Genomic DNA, 22,835 nt, shown 5'->3' on the forward strand with positions numbered 1-22,835 from the left:
CGAAAACGACTGGTTTGGGTGGTTTTACTGTCTCTCTCTGAGCTTCAATAGCAGGACTTCGGCTCCCCCTCTCCGGGGGTGCAGTTCCGAGCACAGCCCGTTCAGGGGGGAAGCGAAGCGAAGCGGACGGCCACGGCAGCCCCCGGCGTCGGGGCTGGAGGCGGGACCGGGACACCGGGAGGAGCCGCCACCGGGGCGGGGTATCGGTTCGCGGGGTGCCCGCCGCTGCTGCCGCGACACCTGCCGCGGGTGAGCCGGGGCCGGGCAGCCCTCTCCGGGCAGCGGGCAGGTAAGGGCCGGGCGCTTCTGGGGCTTGGAGCTGCGGCCTCCCCCTCGCCGCTGCGGCTCCGCGGTGTCGGCAGCGGCCGGGCAGGGCCGAGCTCGCCGGGGCTGGCGCTTGCCGGCGTCCGAGCAGGGTCTGCACCCCGCCGGCGGGGCTGGAAGGTGACTTCTCCGTGCACCTGGCCTGGAGGAGTCACCCGAGCTGCCTGGCCGGCGACGGCACTTTACCAATTTAGTTACTTTAGAGTGATAGAACTGTTAGGGCTGGACTGCACTCGTGCTCTGAGTTGTGCTCGGCTGCTGCTGCTGAGCGGTGCATGACCCTGACGTTGGTGTCACACCTGCGGTGTGGTACCTCACAGCTTTATCGCCCCGTTAATCACATACGAGCTTCTGCTGTCTTCAGCTGGAAGGGTGAGTCCCATGGGGGAATTAACAGCCGCATCTTTCCCGGATGTATTCAGCCACTGTGCCACGCTTCAGTCTGAGGGGTATTGCACCAGCCTTGCTGGGATCACCGGCTTCCAGCGGGACATCTGCTTTATTTTGGTGTAGGTTGCGTGTTGGAATCTGCTAGCTGGTGAATGAATGTGGCACTGCATTTTCCCTGTGGCAGGTTGCGAGTTTTGTATGTTGCTATAGGTGATGGAAAGCCAGAAGTACTTTTGTATTAAATAGGTGTGAAAACTCTCAGGTTTAAGGAGTAATGTCCTTTGTGGTCAATCATTCTGTCACTTCCTCAAAACACACAGGCTTACTATTTAGCCTCAGCACTACTTTTTTTTTTTTCCTTCCTTTATATCCTAACCTACAAAGGTTGAAGCGTTTTTATGCAGGAGATTAAATATACGCCTAAAAGCCAAGATTTATTGCTAAGTCTCTGTGCCTTAGTAATGCTCTGTTAGTTAAACAAACCTGCAAGCAGTCATGGCATTGCATGGGAGCTATGCTAACTTCTGCTTCCACTGACCTAGTGTCACTATAGTCTCTGCCTGGCCTGGGACCAACAGCAGCCTGATCCTGCTCTCTGTAGCCACAGCAGCACCTGTTCAGTAGCTCTAGAGCCACGTTCAAGGTGTGATAGTTGAAGTGTGGGTGCTGTGTCAGTCCCTGCCCATGTGACACAGCCCTGGCATGGGATAAGGACAGCAGCGGGCTGCCTGTGCTAAGCAAGGTAGTTAAAATGGCAGCTGTTCTGGGCTGAAATGTCAGCACTCCACCCAAAGCAATTGCTTTCAGGCGTTTGGAGGTTTTTTTGTTCTTGATTTCCCCTCTCCCAGAGTGAGCTTTTTGGAAGGACTTTTATTCTTGCCATGAAAAGTGGTAAAGTGACGTGGTACAGCTGTTTGGGCCGATATTACAGGAGCTGGCGCTCTACAGTGGCGTCTGTGTTCACGTTTTTGTGGAAAAGCCTCTAGTTGTGACTTTTATAGACCATAGCTTCTGTATGTTCATTGTAGAATAGAACCCTAAATTTCTAACATGTTACACTATGTTTTAATGCACCTGCATTTTGCCTGAAAAGAGAAAAAAAAAGTCTTTCTGTGAAATTTGCCAGCAATTTGAAAACTGCGTGTAAGAATTTGGAAGAGTTGGGGAAACCAGTGATGAAACTAGTTGTCTTTTCCTCTGACTGGTTCTCTCTGGGCATTTTCTAGCTTCTCAGTTATTTTGCCAGAATATTGTGGATAGCTTTTGTGTTCCCTCAGGGTTGTCTTAAATGCTGCTTGTGCAAATAGTAATGAGATGACAGTACACTAGCAGGAAGTTAAGCTAGAAATTACAAAAAAACCAACGCCCTTTTTTGATTCAACAACATTGTGTATCTTCAAATCACTGTTTATCATCTGAAATGACCGTATGTGTAGTTTTTGTAAGCTTTTCCAATTGAACTTGTGAATGAGGCTCCTGTAACTGATACTGCTCATTAAAGTGTAATTTGAAGGTTGCCTTTAAACTGGATAGGTATCCATTGCAGATACAGAATAAACAAAGCTTTCTTTTAAGGCAAAATGTTAGAACTGTTCTAGTAATCAATATCAATAGCAGAAAACTAATTCCAGACAGGCACTCAAAAACTGCTTTGTGTTTTTTGGTAACCAGTCATTTCCTTCAAATACAAGTAGCCAGTAATGTTGGTTAATAGACAGACTTAAAAAATTGTTTTACAGAGCAAGATTTAGTCCTGTTATATGCAAAGAAAGGGATAGTCTGCAATTTGCAAATTAAGTCTCAAGACTGACTTGCACTGATACAAAGTGATTCTTGCCTTAGCCTTTTTTTAGCCGTTAATGGTCAGACCGAGGTAGGTAATGTTTTTCAAGTGTTAAAGAAATAATACAGAGTTCTTTTCATGGTTTCTTATTCTTGTTAATCTTTCCTCTCTCTGCCAGGTACACTGTTCTTACTCTTCAGTTCACTATTTCTAATTTTAGTAGTTATATATCCCTGATTGTTCCTCTTTACCCAATGCTCATAATTTTCCCAATGGATTAAGTTTGCAACTTGTGGTCATAGTTAAGAAAATAAAAGCAACAAAGCAGCAAATAAAAAACGACTTGCTCTCCAAGTGATCTCTGGGGAAAGGATTAGGTAATGCAAAATCACTGTGATATGTACTTCAGTCCTTAAGAATTGTGATCCCATGGGGCCTTTTGGGTGGAGAAGCAGGGATTTGTGTGGTAGGTTAGGGAGAGTACTGTGAATTTCACAGAAATAATGAAATATCTGGACTTTCATCCACTGTTGTTAAGCAAAAACTCAGAGGTGTTTTGCACATCTTTATGATACTTTACTGGATGCTAAAATATAACTATATGTTATAATGATTTTTTGAATATTTCACGAGCATGTTTATAATAAAGGTGTCTAAACTCAGGTGAAGAAATAGAAACCTGCTTGAGGCACTGCAAACAAAGTAGTTGGCAGTCCTCAAAAAGCCTTGTCTAAGCAGCCACAGGTGATAGAAAGGATATAACTTGCAAACAAAGTGAAAAGGGTGGAAATATTATTGTCTTAACTATATGGGAAGGGGGAGGATTGCAAGAGGATTGTTAAATGGAAAGGACAAGGCAAACAAGTGAGTAGGTGCAAGAATTGGATAAAGAGCAAATAAGGAGCAGAGCTCATGATACTGAAGCGATAGCTGGAGTTTACTCCAGGGAGCAGCCAGCTGAGGGCAGAGATAGTCCCACAGTCAGATGTTCCCCATGTCAGTCAGACACCATTCTGCCTGCTTCTGCCACCCTACCTGGCTGTTCTCTGCACCCCACTCTCACCAAGAAGGACTGGGGGACAGGGAGGATGGGATCTGAACTCTGGTAGGTAGCATTGCACTACAGGTCTAGGAAGTACCTTCCTTTAAGAGCTCAAGACCCAACAAGCTGTTGGAAGACCATAACGGGGATTCCATCACTCTCTCCTTTCCCTTCCTGGTTTGGTTTTCTGTCCTTTGCCTATGCAGTAGTAAACAGATGGGTCTTTAGTGCCACGACGTCATCTTTCGCTGGGAAGATCTTTTATAGCACAGGCACAACTTACATTGCTGAAATTGAAGGTCTAAAATAACAAAGTTTATATTGGCTCCTGTAATTGACCCTGCTGACACCAAGCAAAAGACAATGCAAGGTTGGTAGGACATGTTTGTTAGTGCAGATTGGGTACTGTGGCAGTATACATCAAAGGTAAGTGACTTTCATTTCCGTGTGTGAGTCACATTTGTTTCATTGATAATACGTCAATTCACAATCAGGTTTTCTTGAGCATGGTGTTGGATTAATGTCAATTCACAGGCTTTTTAGATTTTCTGAGAGGTTTTCCTGGTTTGTTGCAGGAGTGCTGAAACTATTGGGATTGAGGTAGTTGAAGAGTAATGGTCAATACTGGAACCTAAGCTGTGTGGTTCGGTTGATACGCTGGAGGGAAGGGATGCCATCCAGAGGGACCTTGACACGCTTGTGAGGTGGGCCGATGCCAACCTTATGAAGTTTAACCAAGCCAAGTGCAAGGTCCTACACCTGGGTCGGGGCAACCCCAGGCACTGCTACAGGCTGGGCAGAGAAGAGATTCAGAGCAGCCCTGCAGAAAAGGACTTGGGGGTGTTGGTTGACGAAAAGCTTAACATGAGCCGGCAGTGTGCACTTGCAGCCCAGAAAGCCAACCGTATCCTGGGCTGCATCAAAAGAAGCGTGACCAGCAGGTCGAAGGAGGTGATCCTGCCCCTCTACTCTGCTCTTGTGAGACCCCACTTGGAGTACTGCGTACAGTTCTGGTGTCCTCAACATAAAAAGGACATGGAGCTGTTGGAGCGAGTCCAGAGGAGGGCCACGAGGATGATAAGAGGGCTGGAGCACCTCCCATATGAAGACAGGCTGAGGAAGTTGGGGCTGTTCAGCCTGGAGAAGAGAAGGCTGCGTGGTGACCTCATAGCAGCCTTCCAGTATCTGAAGGGGGTCTATAAGGATGCTGGGGAGGGACTCTTCCTTAGGGACTGTAGTGGTAGGACAAGGGGTGATGGGTTCAAACTTAAACAGAGGAAGTTTAGATTAGATATAAGGAAGAAGTTCTTTACAGTGAGGGTGGTGAAGCACTGGAATGGGTTGCCCAGGGAGGTTGTGGATGCTTCATCCCTGGCAGTGTTCAAGGCCAGGTTGGACAGAGCCTTGAGCCACATGGTTTAGGGCAAGGTGTCCCTGCCCATGGCAGGGGGGTTGGAACTAGATGATCTTAAGGTCCTTTCCAACCCTTACGATTCTATGATTCTATGATTCTATGAACCTAGTTGCTGATGCAGTGTGTAATCTAGTTTTAACTCTGGTCTGTCTCAAACTCGCTTTTGGCTTCCAGAAATCAATCTGATTTTTTTCAGTATGAAGCTGTGTGAGACATGTTAAACAGGACAGGGATTAATGAATAAAAATAACTTGGGTAAAAGTAAAGTCTGGTCTAGCTGTATGCTACAAAATGGAAATATATTTATGGAAACAGAGCACATTCAACTTCTGAATCAGTTCTTCCGTGAGTTCTATTCCCTTAATCAGTACCATTAAGTCAAACATGAGGTAGTTCTGGAACTTGCTGTTTCCATTCCTCTTCATGATTTGTGTAAGTAGAATATACTTTTATGTAACTCTTTTTACTGAGGGATTACAGGTAAATGACCTTAAGGTCTAAGTGTCTTTCCTGAAACTTGATACCGGGTCAAAGTGCTACTTTAGCAAGACATTCATGTTTGTTTGATTTATATTTTAAATGAGGATTAGTGGCTGTAGCAGAGAAATACCTGTACAGGAATGGAGGAAACTAACACAGAATTTTTTTTCAAGGCTGTTGGTCTATGACGTGAAGGCAGTTATTTTTCTGGGAAATGATCCAGATGTATGAGTCTGCACTGCTTGGAGTTTCCTGTTCTATATCATTACAGTGTGTGGATGATTTAACCGGAAAGCAGTCACTCCCACCTATCCCGTAACTTATTTACATATCTATGATAGTTAAACACACAGATCGTAAACCCTTCCATTCCCCAGAGGAGGAACATAAGATTTGTCTAGTTGCTTACTGAGATCCAAAATGTCATCTAACAAATGGACACCACTTTACAAACTGAAGATTTGTCAAGATCCTGCTTTCTGTGTTTCACAAATAATCTCTGTTATCCAGCCATTTTTTTCCTTTACTTTTTAAAGGGATAGCTAAGTCTAAACATCATAGCTTTTCCTGGAGCTATTGTTTACTGCATTCCATCATAGGTCAGAAAGAAGAAACAGGTGGTTTAGCTTGAGCGTTACCTTCTTCAGGTTCTTTCCAATGAATTAAGATTGGTCAGAAATTTATAAACTGCCAGTCCACCAAACCCCAAACTAAACCTATAATGTAGGCATCTGATTTGAGAAGATGACTTTCTCACAATCTTTGGGCTTGGGATGGAGGAAGTGGGTAGATTGGTGTGTGACAGGTAAACCTTTGGCATGCCACCTGTACATCCAGAGCGTGTATGCTCGTACACACCTCCAGCCCACTCTGCAGGTGGCATAGTAGTCTTTGAGTAACTACAGCCACAGTCAAGAAACATATGGGTTACGTGCGTTCACGTTCTTGCATGCTCCAGCTTGAGTTTATTTAAAATGCTTAAAACATCATGAGTGGAGAAAGAACCAGCTTCAGAGGCTGGTTCAGTGGTAGAATGTAGATGTCCCTGGGGATTTTCATAGTAATCCTGGCATGAAAAGTCATGCAGGAGTCCTGCATCTTAAGACTCAAAGGAAATAAAGTGGATAATGATGGAACCAATAGACAGTCTGTCTTGGGCTTATTTGGGTGTCCTAGCAAGCCTTCACAGATGTGCTTAGAGATCTTTAAAATGAGTAAGAGAAAGAAGTGATGGATGTGTTTTTTTGCCAGGTTGACCTGCTTCGTCTGGTGGGTTGCACTCTAGGAAGTTGGTTGATAGAAGTGTGTGATGCTTCCTACCAGCTTGCTTCAGGGTAACACTGATTCTACACAACCCATACATTTCCATCAAACTATCTTGCATTATCTTCATTCAAACTAGTTTGAATGAAGACGAGGCACTGTTTAGATCAGTGCTCAGCTTCCCAGCTGCCTTGCTGGCAAGCTTCCCAGCTTTCTGGATGGCTGAGTCCAAGTAAGTTGGGTTCCTGGGAAACCAGTTAAAAAATAGAAAAATTCATTTTGCACAGTCTGCAAAGGGAATTGTCTGAGAATTGTCTTCCCTTGAGTAATCTTTTCCTCTTGAGCTTTTCATTACAGTTTGAAATGTAAAACACTTTTATAGGGGAAATTCAGTTTTCCAAACATGTATTTGCAGAGGTCCATGATTACCTTTTTCAAGAATCATTTCCATGCTTTTTAATGGAGTATAAGGACAGAATGCACAAATTCCCGAAGAGTTTGTATAAAACTTCAGATATATTCTAAGCTAGTTCTCAAAAGATCATCAAGAGCTAAGTGGTTCCTGTCAAATAAAACCTACTTCTCGGGAGATTTAAACTTCCTGTGACTTCTATGTAAGAGGCTTATATTGCGGGGATGCTTGTTGGTTTCCTTTTGAGAGAAGAGGAGGAGGCTCTGCTAACTACTTTTCTGAATACATGAGAATTTTGCTCTGTCTCTATGGGTATGAAATTGCCTGAAAAACCCACAAATTTCACCTAGGGGAGGCTATGTAGTTTCTTGTTGGCAGTAGTCACATTCCACTGTTTACAGAAGGGATGGGTGAGGGATCATATATTCAGATTGCCTGGTATTCTTTTTACTGAATGTTTGCTGAAGATGTGGGCCTCATAGCATGCTTCATCAGGCTGTAATGCAAGTGTAAGCAATGTTCTTATTGAAATGTAGGACTTCCAAGTTCAACCAACTACCTGTGTTTATGTGCAAATCTCTTTGCAAGTCAGTGTGCAAAACCTGGGCCGTGTTTTACAACTGTATCACACTGCAAGACTTTACACTGTCTTCCAAGATCTTTAGGTGTATAAATGACACAATAGTAATTTCAGAGCTGCTTTTGGCACGAATGAGAAGATTTTGACAAGCCTTTTGACAGAAAGTAGACACTGTACAATTATCCATTTTGAAGATACTTTTCTTTATGTGATACCTCCTTTACTGCAGTAGAAATCACAAATAAAAACCACTGCAGACAGAGAAGTTGGCTGAGACTGTACTGTTAAATGAGATTCAGCTCTGCTTTCCTAGGAGTGGAGCTGAGATAAAAGCGGGGTCTGATGGGTTCTTCCAGACACGTCCTTTATTGTTTGAGGTTTTTTTTCTTTCTCTGTTGAAGAGCCTGCCAGCTGATCAAACTTGCTGTGGTGTGTTTAAGAACAAATGCTAAAAATTGCTTCCTTTTTAATTTTGAGTATGACTTTGATTAATTGCAAGAAACTCCTGTTTAATTTTGACTTTGTTTTTCTAACATAAGGTTCCCTTTTCACTGAGTTACCTGGACTTGTGTTCATTAAACCCTGACCAAGTCTGGTTTGCTTAAGATTAAAGTGGAGCACTCTGTCAGAAATAAAGCTAAAACCAAACCTATTTATAGGATCAAGACATTAAGTCATTAGAAGAGCCCTCATTAAGAATGCGGTCTCTAAATAATATCAGCTCTGTGCATAGCAGTGCTGCAGTGGGTCCCTTGTTCACAACTAAGGCTTAGAGATGCCACTGCTACTAAGAAGGTGGGCAGACTTCACCTCCTCTTTGGAAATGTAGTAGTCAGAGAAAATTTTCTTCTTAAGAAAATTCTTCATGTTTCACCATGCTTCTAAAACCTGGCTTTGTTGTTAGTGCTGGGGAGAACATCATGTGGCACTCCCGTTCCTTAGTGTTGTAGAGAGCTTACTATAGAGAAACACCAGCTCCTGTTTTACCTGCAACTTCTGTTGGGCTCCAATTTACAGACAGTAAATAGCACTAAGTTAGAACTGTTTCTGATTTATACCGTTTCATTTGTAATTTGTTAGCGAGGTGGCAAAATCCTCTAATCCAGATGCTGAAAGGAATTTCCTTTTCTTTTTGTATGTGCATGCATCTCTTTTAGAATTAGGTCTGTAATCAGTCTCCCCATGAACATATTAATGAAACAGTAGAGACGAAAATAAGGAGTATTTCATCTCTCAACCCAACGACTTGTCATGTCTTATCATTACAATAAAGCCTTTGAAAATCCAGACTACCACTTGTCAGAGACACTGGAAATCAATAGAAGGTGAGTTTGTTTAATTTTGCTGTTGTGATTGTGCCATAAGAAATTAAATTCTCTATTTATATGCAGGAGAAGCTTCTTCTCCAGAATTTTAATTTCTGGAATTCTTTTAACGCCTCCTTTATGCTTGCATTCTCAGACAGAGATTTTTAAAACTGTTATCAGGAAGGTGGCATTCAAGAGACATAGCATATCTGCTTTTTACCTGTTAGAGGAGCTTATTGGTTAAATGTATCTTAGTATTTATGGTACAATGTCATGGATATTTTTTAGTTCCAGTAATTTTCGCAGTGTGCTATAGCCTTGGATGTCCTCATTTTTCCAAGCACTTTTTCCTGTGTAGGTAGAATCCAAGCTAACTTCAGGTGGAGAAAAGTTTCAGTCTTTCTAATTCAGTTAATGACCAAATCAGAATAATGATGTTGGAGTTCTAAATACAAAATACCTCACAGTATCAGTTTGCTTTATAAAGTACTCAAATTTGATGATAATAGGCAACAATTACTAAGGATATCTATTCAGAGTTTTTGTGGCACTTTGAGTGTTCTTTTTTCTTGCTCACACAGGAGGAGTCCTCAAGAGAATCTCTTCTCCTACCAAGCCCCTTATGGGGCTTCACTACCTGGTTCCTATGGAGAACACGATGGAAGAGAACAGAATTACCCTCTGGCCATACCAGTGGCCTCCATGAGACAAGGCTCTGAATACAGAGGAGGTTTACCACGAGTTAATGTCCTAAGCAGAAGTCCATATGGAAGTTTCACGGGTATGTAATTTCTTGTATAAATAGCTTACATAAACACTGAAACAGATAATGTCCTGAGGGAGTCCTGTAGCTCTGGAAAGCTCAACTCTATGTATTTGTACATGGTGGCAGTGAGGTTTTTTTCCCTTTTTTCCCCCTAGAAGTAGTTCAGATGTTACATTAACAGATCCATGGACTATCTGTTGTATTAACAGATCAGTAAATACTGACTTGTGTGGACTGAATAAATTGTTGAGTACTAGGATGTACACTGGAGTGAGATACAGGAGTTTTGCTGTTAGGTTATATTGCTGTATTTGCAGTACAGCTGTGTTTGGTCAATAGGGCTGATATTCTGTGTGTGTAAAAAATCCATAGGAGTATACAACTTTCTCTATAATTCTGATTCCCTTCAACAGATAATCTTTCTTTTGAGCCTGAGCCAGAACTGGCATACAACCCACCTTCTACCTTCCATAGTCCCTATACTCACAGCACTTCCAATAGATCAGAAGGTAAGATATAAGGATCATGACGTGTCAAGATATTGTATGTTAGTCTCACCCTCCATAAAATAATACATGCTTAAAAGCCTTCTGGTTCAGATATGAAGATATTCAAGTAATAAAAGGAACCATAAAACAGAAATTCTCTTTTATTATCCCACATGGTTGTAGCTGAATTTTTCAATATCTTCCTGAAGGTGATGATCTCTGTTTCTTGAGCAATGAAAGATGTAATGCCTACCCAAGTGGGTCAACATAAAACAAACTTACAGAGGAGGAAATAAGGGGAGGATAGGATGCATTTTTGAAACTCTTTAGTTAATTTTCCGTTGTACTGTCTCTGTGTAAATTCTAGTCTCTAATTATTATTATAGATTTATATTCATTAAAATACGAAGGGTCCGGAATAGAACAATCTGGCTTCTGATTTAGACTACTATAGTAATTTATTGTTCATGTTCTGGGTAGGAACTGTTCTTACCATACTGTACAATTTTTCTGTTACAATCAGTTCAGTTTCTATCTGCTGCTTTTGGAATGTAACTAAGAGTTCTTTTCTGGAACCTGGAAATGCCTCACTCAATGAGTTACCACAGAGACAGGGCATTTCCAAACATTAACTATCACATATCACTTTTAATACCTGGTAGGAAGGAGAGTGCATTTCCATGACTAGAGGAGAAATGTCTGGGTGCTGAAAGCTCAAGAAGTACCTGAGGAGGCACAGATGTTTTTGTTTTTCTGATTCTTTTTAATTGCTACAAAGGAAGTCGTCTTAAAGTGGAAATGACACTAATGTTAAGGAAACATTATATCTAAATAGTAAATATGGTAAAGGAGCCTGCACCATGTGCATCAACTAGCAGGTGCATCAGTCAGTTGCAGCCTTCCACACCAGAAGGTTAAGCTCAAAACGGGGGTATAGTGTTGCACAGATTGGCCGTGAGCTTACTGGGAAGGCAAGGCAAGGCAAGGCAAGCTGTGGCTAAACTCACCTGCTTCATAGCTGGAAGGCAGATGCATTTAAGGAATATAGTCACTAGTGTTTGAATAATTGCATGAAAGAAGGTTGAAAGAACAGTTGCATTTCCGCTCCAGGGAAATGGGAGTCTGATACATAGAACTTCTTCAGCATGGTTGTGATTCTAAAACAATCCCTCTGAAGTCAATGTAAGGATTTTTAAAGAAAGGACCTATCTTCTAGAAGAAAGTCTTGAACAACCAATGTGCACATTTATGAATGGGTTAGATGACCCAGTTTTCCATGAAGCTGAAGGCTGGGCTCAGTACCTCTCTTCCAAAACGTACCTGAAAAACTGCATACGGTTGTCAAGCATGCCCAGGAAAGAAGTGAATGGGGGAGTATATGTTTGCGTGCAAAAGGTAGTGAGACTGAAGGATATACTTTTAAGTTGTTTCAAAATTCAAATTTATTAAGTCAGTTTGCCAGGTATATCTAAGCTTACTGACCAGTGCATGTTATTTAGATGACTTTATTTGGAGACGTGACAGAAGACCACATGATGAGATCTTCATGACTTCTTCCAGTGTGTTTGAAACAAATCCAGTGTGGAAAGAAGGTAGGAGTTTAGGTAGATGTGGTTCAATATTAAATAACATTTTGCACAAGATGGTGTGGTTGATACTGTTCCTGGTTTATCACCAGAATTGCATGTGCAGTCTTTCTGTGGCTGTGGGAACAACTTGGGTTTGTGTTAACGCTAGTGATTCATCTTTTATACTCTACTATCACATTAAAATCCCATGATAAATGAAGCACAGTGCAGTCTGAATGTGTTAAATTGTAGACAGAAAAGCTAATCTCTTTATTAGAATTTATTTGACCAGCTAATGGATTGTTTTCAGCCACTGGGTCTGGAATTAGCATCAAATTCCAACTGTGCAAAACCAGCCTGATTGTCAAGTAGTACAGTTCTGTCTCTTTCATAGGTAGTGCAAAGTTTGGGCAGAAACATAAACTAAAATTATAAAATAAATAAAAGTTTGGCTTTCAAGCCAATATGTAGCATCACAGAAATGAAACTATCCAACAGTGATAAAGCAATAAACCAGAATCTTGGAGTTTGACAGTTTTTTGTTCTCCTTTGTATTGCAGCTCTTTCTATGAACATTAAAAAAGCATCAGACAAGTAATATTTGGTTTTAACATTCAATATTGTACTACTCACATCTGTATTAGAGTACTGATGGAGCTGAGGATATTCTTGGGGAGTATTATTGAGTCTCAGAACTTGCCACACCTTGGTAGCAGTGAAAATGGGGAATGTTGTTATATCCACTTCAGATTTTGTCTAATTATTACTGTATTATTATCCCAAATACTTGGATTTTTTTCATGGGTTTTATGCAGAGGAAACTTTAGTTGGAAATCTTGCAAGTATGTCCACCAATGAAAGGATTAAAGCAATCCAGAAGATGCCAGAGACCATGAAAAAAAAGAGAGAGATCAGGTAAAAATAAAAATTTATCTGTTTAGTTTTACAAACATTGTACTTTCAACACCTAACTATCAAGTGTGGGTGTTTGCCATCTGCTCAGCTCTGGTTTATCACTTTGGAAGAACTGAAAGTATTCTTTAATACACTTTTAAAAAGTTAACATCTTGCAAGAGGAAATAATTTAAAGATGGTTCATTGTCCTTTCTCTGGATGAGAAGAACCTCTCATGGTAATATAAAAATCAAGACCTTGAGATATGATTATGATTGTGATTTCTTTTCAAAGGAAATCAGATGGTGGCCATTGAAAACTGAGAAGAGAGCAAATGGTCTCAACCATCCTTTTGTGTCCTCACAGAATATATTGAAGTTCTGTTCCCAGACTGATATGTAGAGGGGTTAGAACATGCTGTCTTAGCATGGACAAGAGCCATGGTATCAGCTAGTAGAAAAAGAACCAGCAGAACATAGCCATGTTTTTTTTTTTAACTTTCTTCATATGGACATGTATGAAACACTATTTCCAACAGCTTCTTTGTCCTCTTGTTTTAATTACAACCCATACTATAACACTATAACCCCCTGGCCTGCTCTTCCACAGGAATAAAGTTCTTAAAGAAATAACAAAAAAATCAAGGCACCGCAGTACTCACCTTTCCTGCTGTACACAGTGTCTTCAGGGAATAGCAGTGGTAAGTGTCAGAAACTTCTGTCAGTCACAATAGCTGCAATGTTATCACTGTCCGCAGAGGTATCTGGTATCTGGCTTTATGTTACTTACCAAAGAAGCAGTTAAGTGCTGCAGGCTTCACTAATAACGATTTGTATTATGTAGCACTTTGGAACAACAGTTGGGCATCTTATGGTGCAGGTGGTAAGGGAATTCTGTTCTTATCATCAAAACAGAACTGTAAAGAATGCGAGGCTTTATTACGTGAACTTGAGTCCTGTTTAAGGCTGCTTGCTGAGATTGATCTCTCTCTTCTTTTGCACTTCAGTCATTTCGGCGATTTGGAAATAGCTTGTCAGAATATTTTCACCTACTGCAGTTACGGTACAACACTCTGAAGGTCATTGGTGCCGAGTTTGGAACAAGTGTTCTTTCTTATTTTATTTTCTTGAAGTGGCTGCTAACTTTCAACATCTTCTCACTCCTCATAAACTTCAGTTTCATCACAATTCCTCAGTTTCTTGCAGCAGAACCAAATAACCTTTCATTCACGGGTCTGGAGCTGCTCACTGGAGCTGTAAGTATGTAACAACAGATTTGTATTAGTACTGTGTGCAACAGATCTATTTTAAAAACTAACAATAGAGTAAAAAACTTAGTATTTCTTATTATGAAGTGGAGCTAGAATTTGATGTGACTAGAAACAATATTCTAGAAACTAGAAACAACAGAGTGAGATGAATGGAACTCGTGGTGATGCGTTTGTCTCACTAAATGATTGCTGTGTTCAGCAATATTTCAAGACTTTCATCACTCTTTCAGAAAGCAGTGGAAGAAACACAAAGGAAGTCAGAGATAGCTGCAATAGTCTTCAGCGGGACATTTTTCCCATGCTAATTTTCCTCTGAAAATACAGTGCAAATTTCCGTATGTGATCCTGTGAATTCTGCTTATTTCCAAAGCTGTGTTTTTCCAAGGAGGACACAGATCTTTCTGTGGCAACCTGCTGAATTCAGTGGGGCCTGGGGACAGGAGGGCCTTTCATTTTGTGGGAATCTTTACTTGCAGGGAGTAAAGTCCCAGGCTGTTTTTAAAGGAAGTTTTTGCGCTGCTTTAACTGTACTGGTATTCATCAACTAAGTGATCTGAGAAGATAACTTTTTTTCCGTCTTTGCTGCAAAAAATGTGTTATTTTTACTGTTGTTAAAGGATTTCTCCAGTTAATAGACAAGAGTCTGCTTTTACTAATGCTTAGTTGAAAGATCTTAAAGAGGAGTGGTGTCAGCCTTTTCCTTCTAAAATTGCTTTTAAAGTGCTATGTCTTGTAGTACCACTGTTTTGCAAAGTACAATTTTATTGCAGGAGTTCAGATATAATATAGTAGCTCTAGTGTTGAATGTCACATGGTTCCGTCACAATCAATACAATTTGTCAGTACAGAATCTTGCTCCCAAGAAAGAAGCAAATAAGCCTTTCCCTCTTTAGGAATTTTCAGAAAAGACCGGATCCTGCAAAGGTGTTGAATGCTCATGACCAGCCCATGTGAATCTTAGAAGGATACAAGTTCTTTATGTATCTCTAGAAGCTCTCAAATCTATGGAAGATTTTAGCTGTTAGAAAGAAAACAAAGGGCCTGATATTTGGAAATTTAATCACACCCACGATTTCACAGCAGGGAATGGGACAATTCCCACTTCCAGTAATTGGGCTTCAGATGATGATACTTCCCACCATATGCAGGTGATAGCAAACATTCTGAATGATGTCCATGTCTTTTCAGGGTTATTTTCAACAAACAGTACTCTACTATGGCTTTTACACCAATGCTACAATCAGTAAAATAAAGAATGGTCCATCTTACAACATGCAGCTGGCCTATATTTTCACTGTTGGACTGTATTTTGTCATCTGTTTTCTTATCTTGTTGTTCAGGTAAACAAACTATATATTCTTATTTCACTTATATTAAGGTCATTTGCAATAATAATTACCTGAGTGTTTCTGTAAGTCGTTATTTCCAGGTGTAGAGTTTAAGTAGAAGTTTCTGCTCAAAAGACAGTCTCCAGAAATCAAACCTTGTTTTAGACAAATGAAGAATAACTGTGAAATAGTAACAGATGTGCAGAGAATCCCAGTTCAAGCCAATGAATATCATGATTCGCCTTTCGCAAACTATAGCTCCTAATATCTTCCGGTATTGATGTGGCCTTCCAGAGGTAAAGATTGTCAGCCACGATTAGAAGGAAATGCCAGAGTTGTTTCTTACATGAAAGTTTATTTTCTGTTTTGTTTTATGTGATGTGCTCTGACATAGGTGCAGTAGCTGTGGGATGGGACAGAGAAGCTGACAAATCTCCCTTCGTGCCCTGCTGTACAGATTTGATGTATTTCCCTATTACGCATCTCACAAATTTAATTTTCATTGCAGCATAGCAAAATCCTTCTGGAGGAACTTCATTAACCCTCAGGCATACTCTGTGAATGCTAGTAAACTTCTCTGCACTTGGGATTTCAATATCACTAATGAAAAAGCTGTGAAGCTGAAACAAAAGAATCTCAGCATGCAAATAAAGGTACAAAGCACAGGAAGTACAAAAAGGTAGAAAGGTACAAAACTAGCATGCATGAGTCACTCTGCCAGAGGCTTATTTCTGCATAGAAATTTGTATACGCACATAGAAGTCTCTGGCAGAGGGACTCAAACATGCTAGCCCTGTTCCTTATAGACTTAAGGTTTCTAGACTGTTAAGTTTCATTTGATTTGTACTCCTGGAGTTGTCTTAGCTACTTGCTTTTCTTTTCTCTTTAAGCTACATATAAGTATCTGTGTGCTTCTGTTCTATTGAATGAACGTGGCCCTGTGACTATTAAATATTTGCTGAACAGAGTATTCTGGTTTTCCTTCCTGCTATTTAACCATGCTGTAAACAAAAGGCAGGCTTGGAATATTAGTGAAGTACAGGGTAACTGTCAAGAGAAAAGACTTTTAGGATAGGAACACAAAGTTGTCCAGTAAATGTTCCCAGGATATTACCCTGCCCATCTTCTAGAGAAATAATCTTTCGTTCAGTCTCTCACGTAGTTACTTGAAACAAGTTTTGCTTTGTGCTGTTGACTAAAGAATTCTTCATTAGGAATTGTTTCCTTGCAGGAAGACCTCACTGAAGTAAACTGGGAAGTTCTAAGTGTTTCAGCAAAAGAGAGAGTTGTTTGCATTTCTATTAATTTTGCTTCTTGGGTCGCTTCTCTGGGAACAGCACTAGCTGCTTGTGCTGGTGTTTACTTCCTCTCCACTAATAACCTAAAGGTAAGGACAGATATCACAGTCTGTTTTTGGACATGGGTATCTCACACTGAGTGCAAGCAGTGGTCTGTTCTCCCCCCTCACTCTGCAGAAGCTTTCCTGGGCTCATGGCTACCTTAGGGTTACCTTGAAAGAAATATCAAGCAGCAGCCTCAGCTTTGCCTGCCTCTCCTTTGCTGAGTAGCTGCATTTAAGCTGGGGCTTCCACCCGTAGTCCCATGTAACGTGGGGGAATGGGAGAAGGTTGCTGTGCTGGACATTGGCCCATAAGCCGTGATGGCCTCTAACTTGCGATCATACAGGGGCATGTGCCAGGAGTCTTCCCTGTGGACACAACTTGAGGCAATCTTTTGGTTAAGGCTCTAAGTTTTGTTTTGTTTTGTTTTGTTTCCTCTCTAAGCTGTTTGTGAAAGGGCATAGAAATGACCTAGAGAGCCAAGCTGCCATGTTGGTGCTACCTGTTGTCACATCTCTCCTCAATGCATTCATCCCATTCTTCTACTCGTGGCTTGGACGCCTGGAGAGATTTAAGACTCCTGGACAGCATATATATGTCACTATTACCAGGTATTTGTTGCTACCACCTCTTAGTGCTTTTTGCCTGAAGCTGCCTGACTCTTCTTTTTGACAGCAAGCTATGTGTAGGTGGTATGGTGGGCAGTAGGGAGCTATGGAGGAGAATTCATCTTCTCCAAAGAGCTCTGTACACCAGAGGAAGGAAGGGGAGAAAGGAGTGATGAGATCTTACTTAAATATAGATGCCTGAAATTAACACTGCGTAACCCCGGGGCTCCTCAGACCTTCCTCCCCTGTGGAGCCCACACACCCAACCAGCAGCCTCTTTAGCAGAGGCTGTGCCAAGGTTGTCACACCCAGCTCCTTTTCTGCCAGGACAATAGAATAATGCTGTGCCTAAGCTTTGAGGAGAGCTCCTGTTGGTTCTGGCACTCTGCAGTGCTATTCTTGTTATAAGAGGAGGTAATAGAGTGTAACCAGTGGTCATCCTGCCATCATTCCCTCCAGTGAGTTTATGGACCAGCTGCCAGTGCTGTTACTGTTACTTTTTCTTTTCAGAAATATCATCCTGAAAATATCAATTCTTGGAATACTGTGCTACTACTGGCTTGGCATTGTAGCTGCATCAGAGTCACAGGTAAGGTTTCAAAAATACAGATCTTTGACTTACAATGCCAGGGTAGGAACCACTTTAATAACAGGATTAATCCAGCAAAGAGAAGTATACATAGTGTCTTGGGAAGCTGAATTTGCCACCCCAACATTTTTTTACTTAGCATCTTGAGAGAAATTAACTGCAGCAAAAAATGAGTCGCCCAGCTCGGGTCTCACATGGTTTGCAGCAGTTTTCAATGAGAGGTCGACTAGCATGAGTCAGGCTGTTAGCAAATCTTTGGCCTGTAGCTCAAGTTTCACATGCCCAAGAATTTGGCAACGATGATAGAATCACATGATTTTTGGCTTCTAGATATGCATTTTTTAATTTTTTTTTTTCTTCTACTCCTTAAAGTGCTGGGAAACTCTGGTGGGCCAAGATATCTATCGTCTTATTGTAGTTGACTTCATATTTTGTTTGCTTGGCTCTTTCTTTGGAGAGTTTTTACGAAGGTGAGTACTACTTTTCTAATCTTGTTTTCATTCATTAACCAAAGACACCAAAGACACGGTCTTTTTTTCCAGTAAGAAAAAAGCAGTCTGACAGAAGCATGGCTGTGGCACTACTGAAACTTCCTCGGCTGCCTCTACCAGGCATAGCCTCTGTGTACATGTCTTGTGTATAGTGTAGCTCCTTCTTAGGAGGAGGTCAGAGTGTGTACTGTTATAGTTTCCCAGTGTGTCCTTTTTTCCCTTTGGAGATGGAAACATAGGCAGGGAGGAAACCACATTGTACTCCCATGGATCTCCTGAATGGGGTGACAACCAACCAAATGCCTCAAGCAGAAAGACTTGTTTTCTGCATATGCACAGGCACACTGCTGGCTTTCCTTGGTATGTCCCCCTGTAATTTTTTTGCTCTTAGTTATGCCACTCTAGAGAGTGCACACAAGTTAACAACCTTATTTTAATCAGTTTTATTAAGGATGTAGTATGACTCTTAAGCGTAGAGGTCTGCAGCATGGTAAATGAGAAAGTATTTTTAACCAAACATGCGTACAGCTAAGCATGTAACCAAGAAGTAATTTACTTCTGACATCTGCTATGTATACTCTTCTATTGCCAAACATTATTTCTGACTTAAGGTAGTAAAGTATTTGAGTACTTGCCAGTTCTACAGAGCATTTAGGGTTCCTGGCCATACTCGTGTAGGAGATGCATTGTTTGCCCTTCGCACATGATGTGAACAAGACTGGTTTACAAGGTAGAACACTTTGTTAACTTTATGTTAAATTAGCACAAAACAACACTGAGAAACCCTTGAAGACTTTCCCTCCACAGCTCTTGCCAGAGAACTTTAATCCTGCTCCTGTTCTTGTTCTGTTCAGACAGGAAACCACCTCCCAGCAAGCAGTCACAGTACCAAAACTGTAGTGTCAGCTGTGATGAATGTCCTCACTGAGCTGTGCAAAAGCACCAGGCTTACAGCTGCAAAAGGTTAAAAGTACAATTGCTTGTATTTATGATGCAGCTGATAAGGCCGTAGCAAGACCTGTATTCAGAGTGAGATGGGATAGCTACCAAAATCTTTGCTGTTCTTGCTATGACAAGCAGAAATTGAATCTCCCCAGCTCAGAAAAATGAGGTGGTAAAAATGGATTGTTGGTCCTCCGTAGGAAATCTCTGAGTACTTGCTTATCTGTATATGTCTCAGCTGTTTGCAACCTCAGTTAGTGTGAAGTAGGATGTATGATGGGTATCAACCTAAAAGGTTTGGTTTTTTGACTGATTTAGGCTGAAAATTCTCAGGAGCCAACAACTGAAAAACTGCTACAATTTTGTGCTGAGGCAACTTGCCATTGCGACTGTTTAAGCATGACTGTACCTTTCTGATACACTTATAAATCTCTGTTTTGTTTTGTTTTGTTTTCTTTTGTTTTCTTTTGTTTTCTTTTGAGTTGCTTGAAAAATACCCTAGGTCATGTTCCAACCCTGCTGTATGTTATGGGACCCTGGGAACCTGCTTTTGCCAAATTCTGTTCCATTTTTGATGTGCTGTGTTATCAGTAAGCTGTGGCTGCTTTGCATGATATGATTAATGCAGCCCCTAAATAATTTGTCCTCAATGCTTGTATTCAGGAGGTCTTTTGTAGAGCTTTCTACAAAGGGTTTTATGATTTAGCAAATGCTATTATGCTGTGGTGGTGTTTTTTCCTTCCAGAATTATTGGAACTACAGTCTATGTGAGCCTGGGGCTGCCAGAATTTGATATTGGGCGAAATGTTTTAGATTTGATCTATGCACAGACTTTGACCTGGTAAGTGTCACATTTACAGCCAAAACCTCATTTGCACTTAGAAACACCTTGGAACATTCTTATTCTGACATTTCTGGATGCTTCCCATCATGGGGGAAAGAAGAACAAGATACATGCCTGAGAGAGATGACGTGTGAAGTACCTTTGTAAGGATTGTGACATGCCAGTTCTCTTGTAATTGTGCAGGTAGTAACAATAACTTTACCCAGTAGCTTACCCTGTGGCCACCTGGTCTGGGAGAAACCCATAAAAGGGATGCCCTGGTTTTGTTTACTTACCCATTGGAATGATGTTCCTGTTGAAATAGTCTCAGTATTAAACCCTGGAAAACATGGCTCATTTCTAGGAATGAGCATGTTTCTCCAATTACAAGAGAGTTTTGCAGATGTGTACATAGATATGTATATTTGAAGTTGTGTATTTTTAAAGGGTGACTTCTGTTACAGGATCAATGTTAATAATAATATCATTAATAATTACATTTTCGAATAACCAAACACTAACTGTAAATTAAGTTGCTGTGATACATTCTGCTTTCAGTGCACTGAGAGCTGAGTGGTGAATAGTGAAGATTTAACTTTCTTCTTATAAATCCTTTCTTGTAGGGTCGGTATCCTCTTCTCACCTCTGCTGCCTGTTATCCAGATAATAGCATTTTCTATAGTATTTTATGTGAAAAAGGTAACAAGATTTACATGTATTCATCATAAACTGACACCATTTGAAAATGTGGGCAGAATTTGTATTGTTACAGTGCTGGTTTTGTCTGGAGGCTGTGGGGTCTTATATTTAGGGGAGCAGGTTGGTTGGGTTTTGGAGGGTGGAGTTTGCTTTAAAGGAACACAATTTAGATGCGGGCCCTTGAATTACGATCCGTTAAAACTTGGGAGAGGGAAAAAGTGTGGAAGGGTTATAGGAGGGGTTAAGAGCTCAGTTAGAGAAAGAGGGGGGAGAATAAAGTAGGAAAATTAAAGGCTGGGGAATTAATAGTGTACAAGTGCATATGTCAATATAGACACCTAGCCTGTGTGGCTGTCACTTTGGCTTCCTGCTTACTCTCTTACTCTCCATCAGTGCCCCCCAGGTTATCTAAGCATAAGCAGGGTGGTTCAGCTAAAGATCATGATGGAAATTTCTTCTTTTCAGAATTCTTTGTTTCAGTAGCATGACTAGATGATAGATTGTGGGTCACTAAACAGTTTGTAGTGTTGAATGTAGAACAAAGCTATAGCTAGAAAGATTGGTTCAAACTTCATAGAATCATAGAATGGTTTGGGTTGGAAAGGACCTTAAGATCATCTAGTTCCAACACCCTGCCATGGGCAGGGACACCTCGCACTGGACCATGTTGCCCAGGCTCTGTCCAATCTGGCCTTGAACACTGCCAGGGATGGAGCATTTATCACTTCTTTGGGCAACCTGTGCCAGCGCCTCAGCACCCTCACAGTAAAGAACTTCTTCCTTATATCTAATCTAAACTTCCCCTGTTTAAGTTTAAACCCATTACCCCTTGTCCTATTGCTACAGTCCCTGATAAAGAGTCCCTCCCCAGCATCCTTATAGACCCCCTTCAGATACTGGAAGGCTGCTCTGAGGTCTCCACGCAGCTTCTCTTCTCCAGGCTGAACAGCCCCAACTCTCTCAGCCTGTCTTCATACGGGAGGTGCTGCAGCCCTCTTATCATCCTCGTGGCCCTCCTCTGGACTTGCTCCAACAGCTCCATGTCCTTCTTATGTTGAGGACACCAGAACTGTACGCAGTGCTCAAAGTGGGGTCTCATGAGAGCAGAGTAGAGGGGCAGGATCATGTCCTTTGACCATGTCACTGACAAAACCCGTGTTCCCTGAACCATGGGTTTGCATATTCTACAAAAGCAAACTCTACCCGGCAGAGTCCTGAAGAACATATTTAAAGACTATATTCTTGACATTTTCTACAGTGTATCTATCATAGTCTTATAAAAGAAGTTATTGGAAACTTTTGATACATGCTACTCCAGAAATTGCTGCCAGCAATTTCAGTGGGATTGACTTAAACTGGGTGGAAGCGGCAGGTGACACCATTCCAAGAGTCAGTGTACCTTCATCTCTTTAAAGGTCAGTCTGATGATGAATTGCCAACCCCCTCGCAAAGTCTGGAGAACTGCTCAAATGACAACATCCTTCATATTCCTGCTATTTTTCCCTTCCTTCGTTGGAGTCCTGGCTGTCATTGGAGTCACTGTCTGGAGGTGTGGAAGATCACTGGCATTTAAGCCTGCTATGTTACACTGTGTGACCTGATACAATGCCGAGGAATCTGTGGTTTTCTGTTGATAAAGCTGTATTAATTGCTAATGGAAGGTTTCAGATGTTCATGAGCTGTTCTGTGTTCTGAAAACAAGACACGCTCAGTGAGTTTGCAAGAATGTGGTTAACACATAAGCAAGTAGGAGGAGAAGCAAAGTTACACTGAAGTTTTGGGTTCTATTTAAATGTCACAGCAAATTTGGCTTTTCCTCCTCCTTAAAGGTTTCTGTGACCTAGTCCTAGTTCCTGGGCTTATTCATGTTATAGGCCATACTGGGCCTGCAGTGGAAAAACTCAATTGAGGTAAACTTCTGGATTATTTATAAACTTCAGAAGCTCTTTTTGCAAGGAGTGCTGATCTCTGCAATAATGCATCTTGGTGGTTACCAGGATTTTAAAGCTGCTTTGTTTACCTGCACGTCACTCT

The 22,835-nt window shown here is 41.3% G+C and overlaps 1 protein-coding gene across 3 annotated transcripts in view; it reads left to right on the forward strand.

Moving 5' to 3' along the window:
• The window catches only part of TMC5 (transmembrane channel like 5), a 28,458-nt gene that overhangs the window by 95 nt on the left and 5,528 nt on the right, over window positions 1-22,835 (forward strand). For 2 of the 3 annotated variants that reach the window (XR_003991004.1, XM_030483297.1), the window contains exons 1-17: window positions 16-289; window positions 8,846-9,013; window positions 9,577-9,776; window positions 10,175-10,270; window positions 11,749-11,841; window positions 12,633-12,732; window positions 13,321-13,411; window positions 13,718-13,966; window positions 15,170-15,321; window positions 15,818-15,962; window positions 16,541-16,696; window positions 17,094-17,260; window positions 17,768-17,846; window positions 18,219-18,316; window positions 20,025-20,120; window positions 20,726-20,801; window positions 22,217-22,350. Coding sequence is in view for 1 of the 3 variants with exons in the window: in XM_030483297.1 (XP_030339157.1) it covers window positions 8,940-9,013; window positions 9,577-9,776; window positions 10,175-10,270; window positions 11,749-11,841; window positions 12,633-12,732; window positions 13,321-13,411; window positions 13,718-13,966; window positions 15,170-15,321; window positions 15,818-15,962; window positions 16,541-16,696; window positions 17,094-17,260; window positions 17,768-17,846; window positions 18,219-18,316; window positions 20,025-20,120; window positions 20,726-20,801; window positions 22,217-22,350 (2,006 nt within the window). In the remaining 2 variants the exon portion in view is untranslated. Of the gene's footprint in view, window positions 1-15; window positions 290-8,845; window positions 9,014-9,576; window positions 9,777-10,174; window positions 10,271-11,748; window positions 11,842-12,632; window positions 12,733-13,320; window positions 13,412-13,717; window positions 13,967-15,169; window positions 15,322-15,817; window positions 15,963-16,540; window positions 16,697-17,093; window positions 17,261-17,767; window positions 17,847-18,218; window positions 18,317-20,024; window positions 20,121-20,725; window positions 20,802-22,216; window positions 22,351-22,835 lie in introns of those variants that run through there. The other variant, XR_003991005.2, reaches the window with a different exon arrangement.

This window comes from Strigops habroptila, chromosome 4, assembly GCF_004027225.2.
Source record: "Strigops habroptila isolate Jane chromosome 4, bStrHab1.2.pri, whole genome shotgun sequence".
Classification (NCBI taxonomy): domain Eukaryota; kingdom Metazoa; phylum Chordata; class Aves; order Psittaciformes; family Psittacidae; genus Strigops; species Strigops habroptila.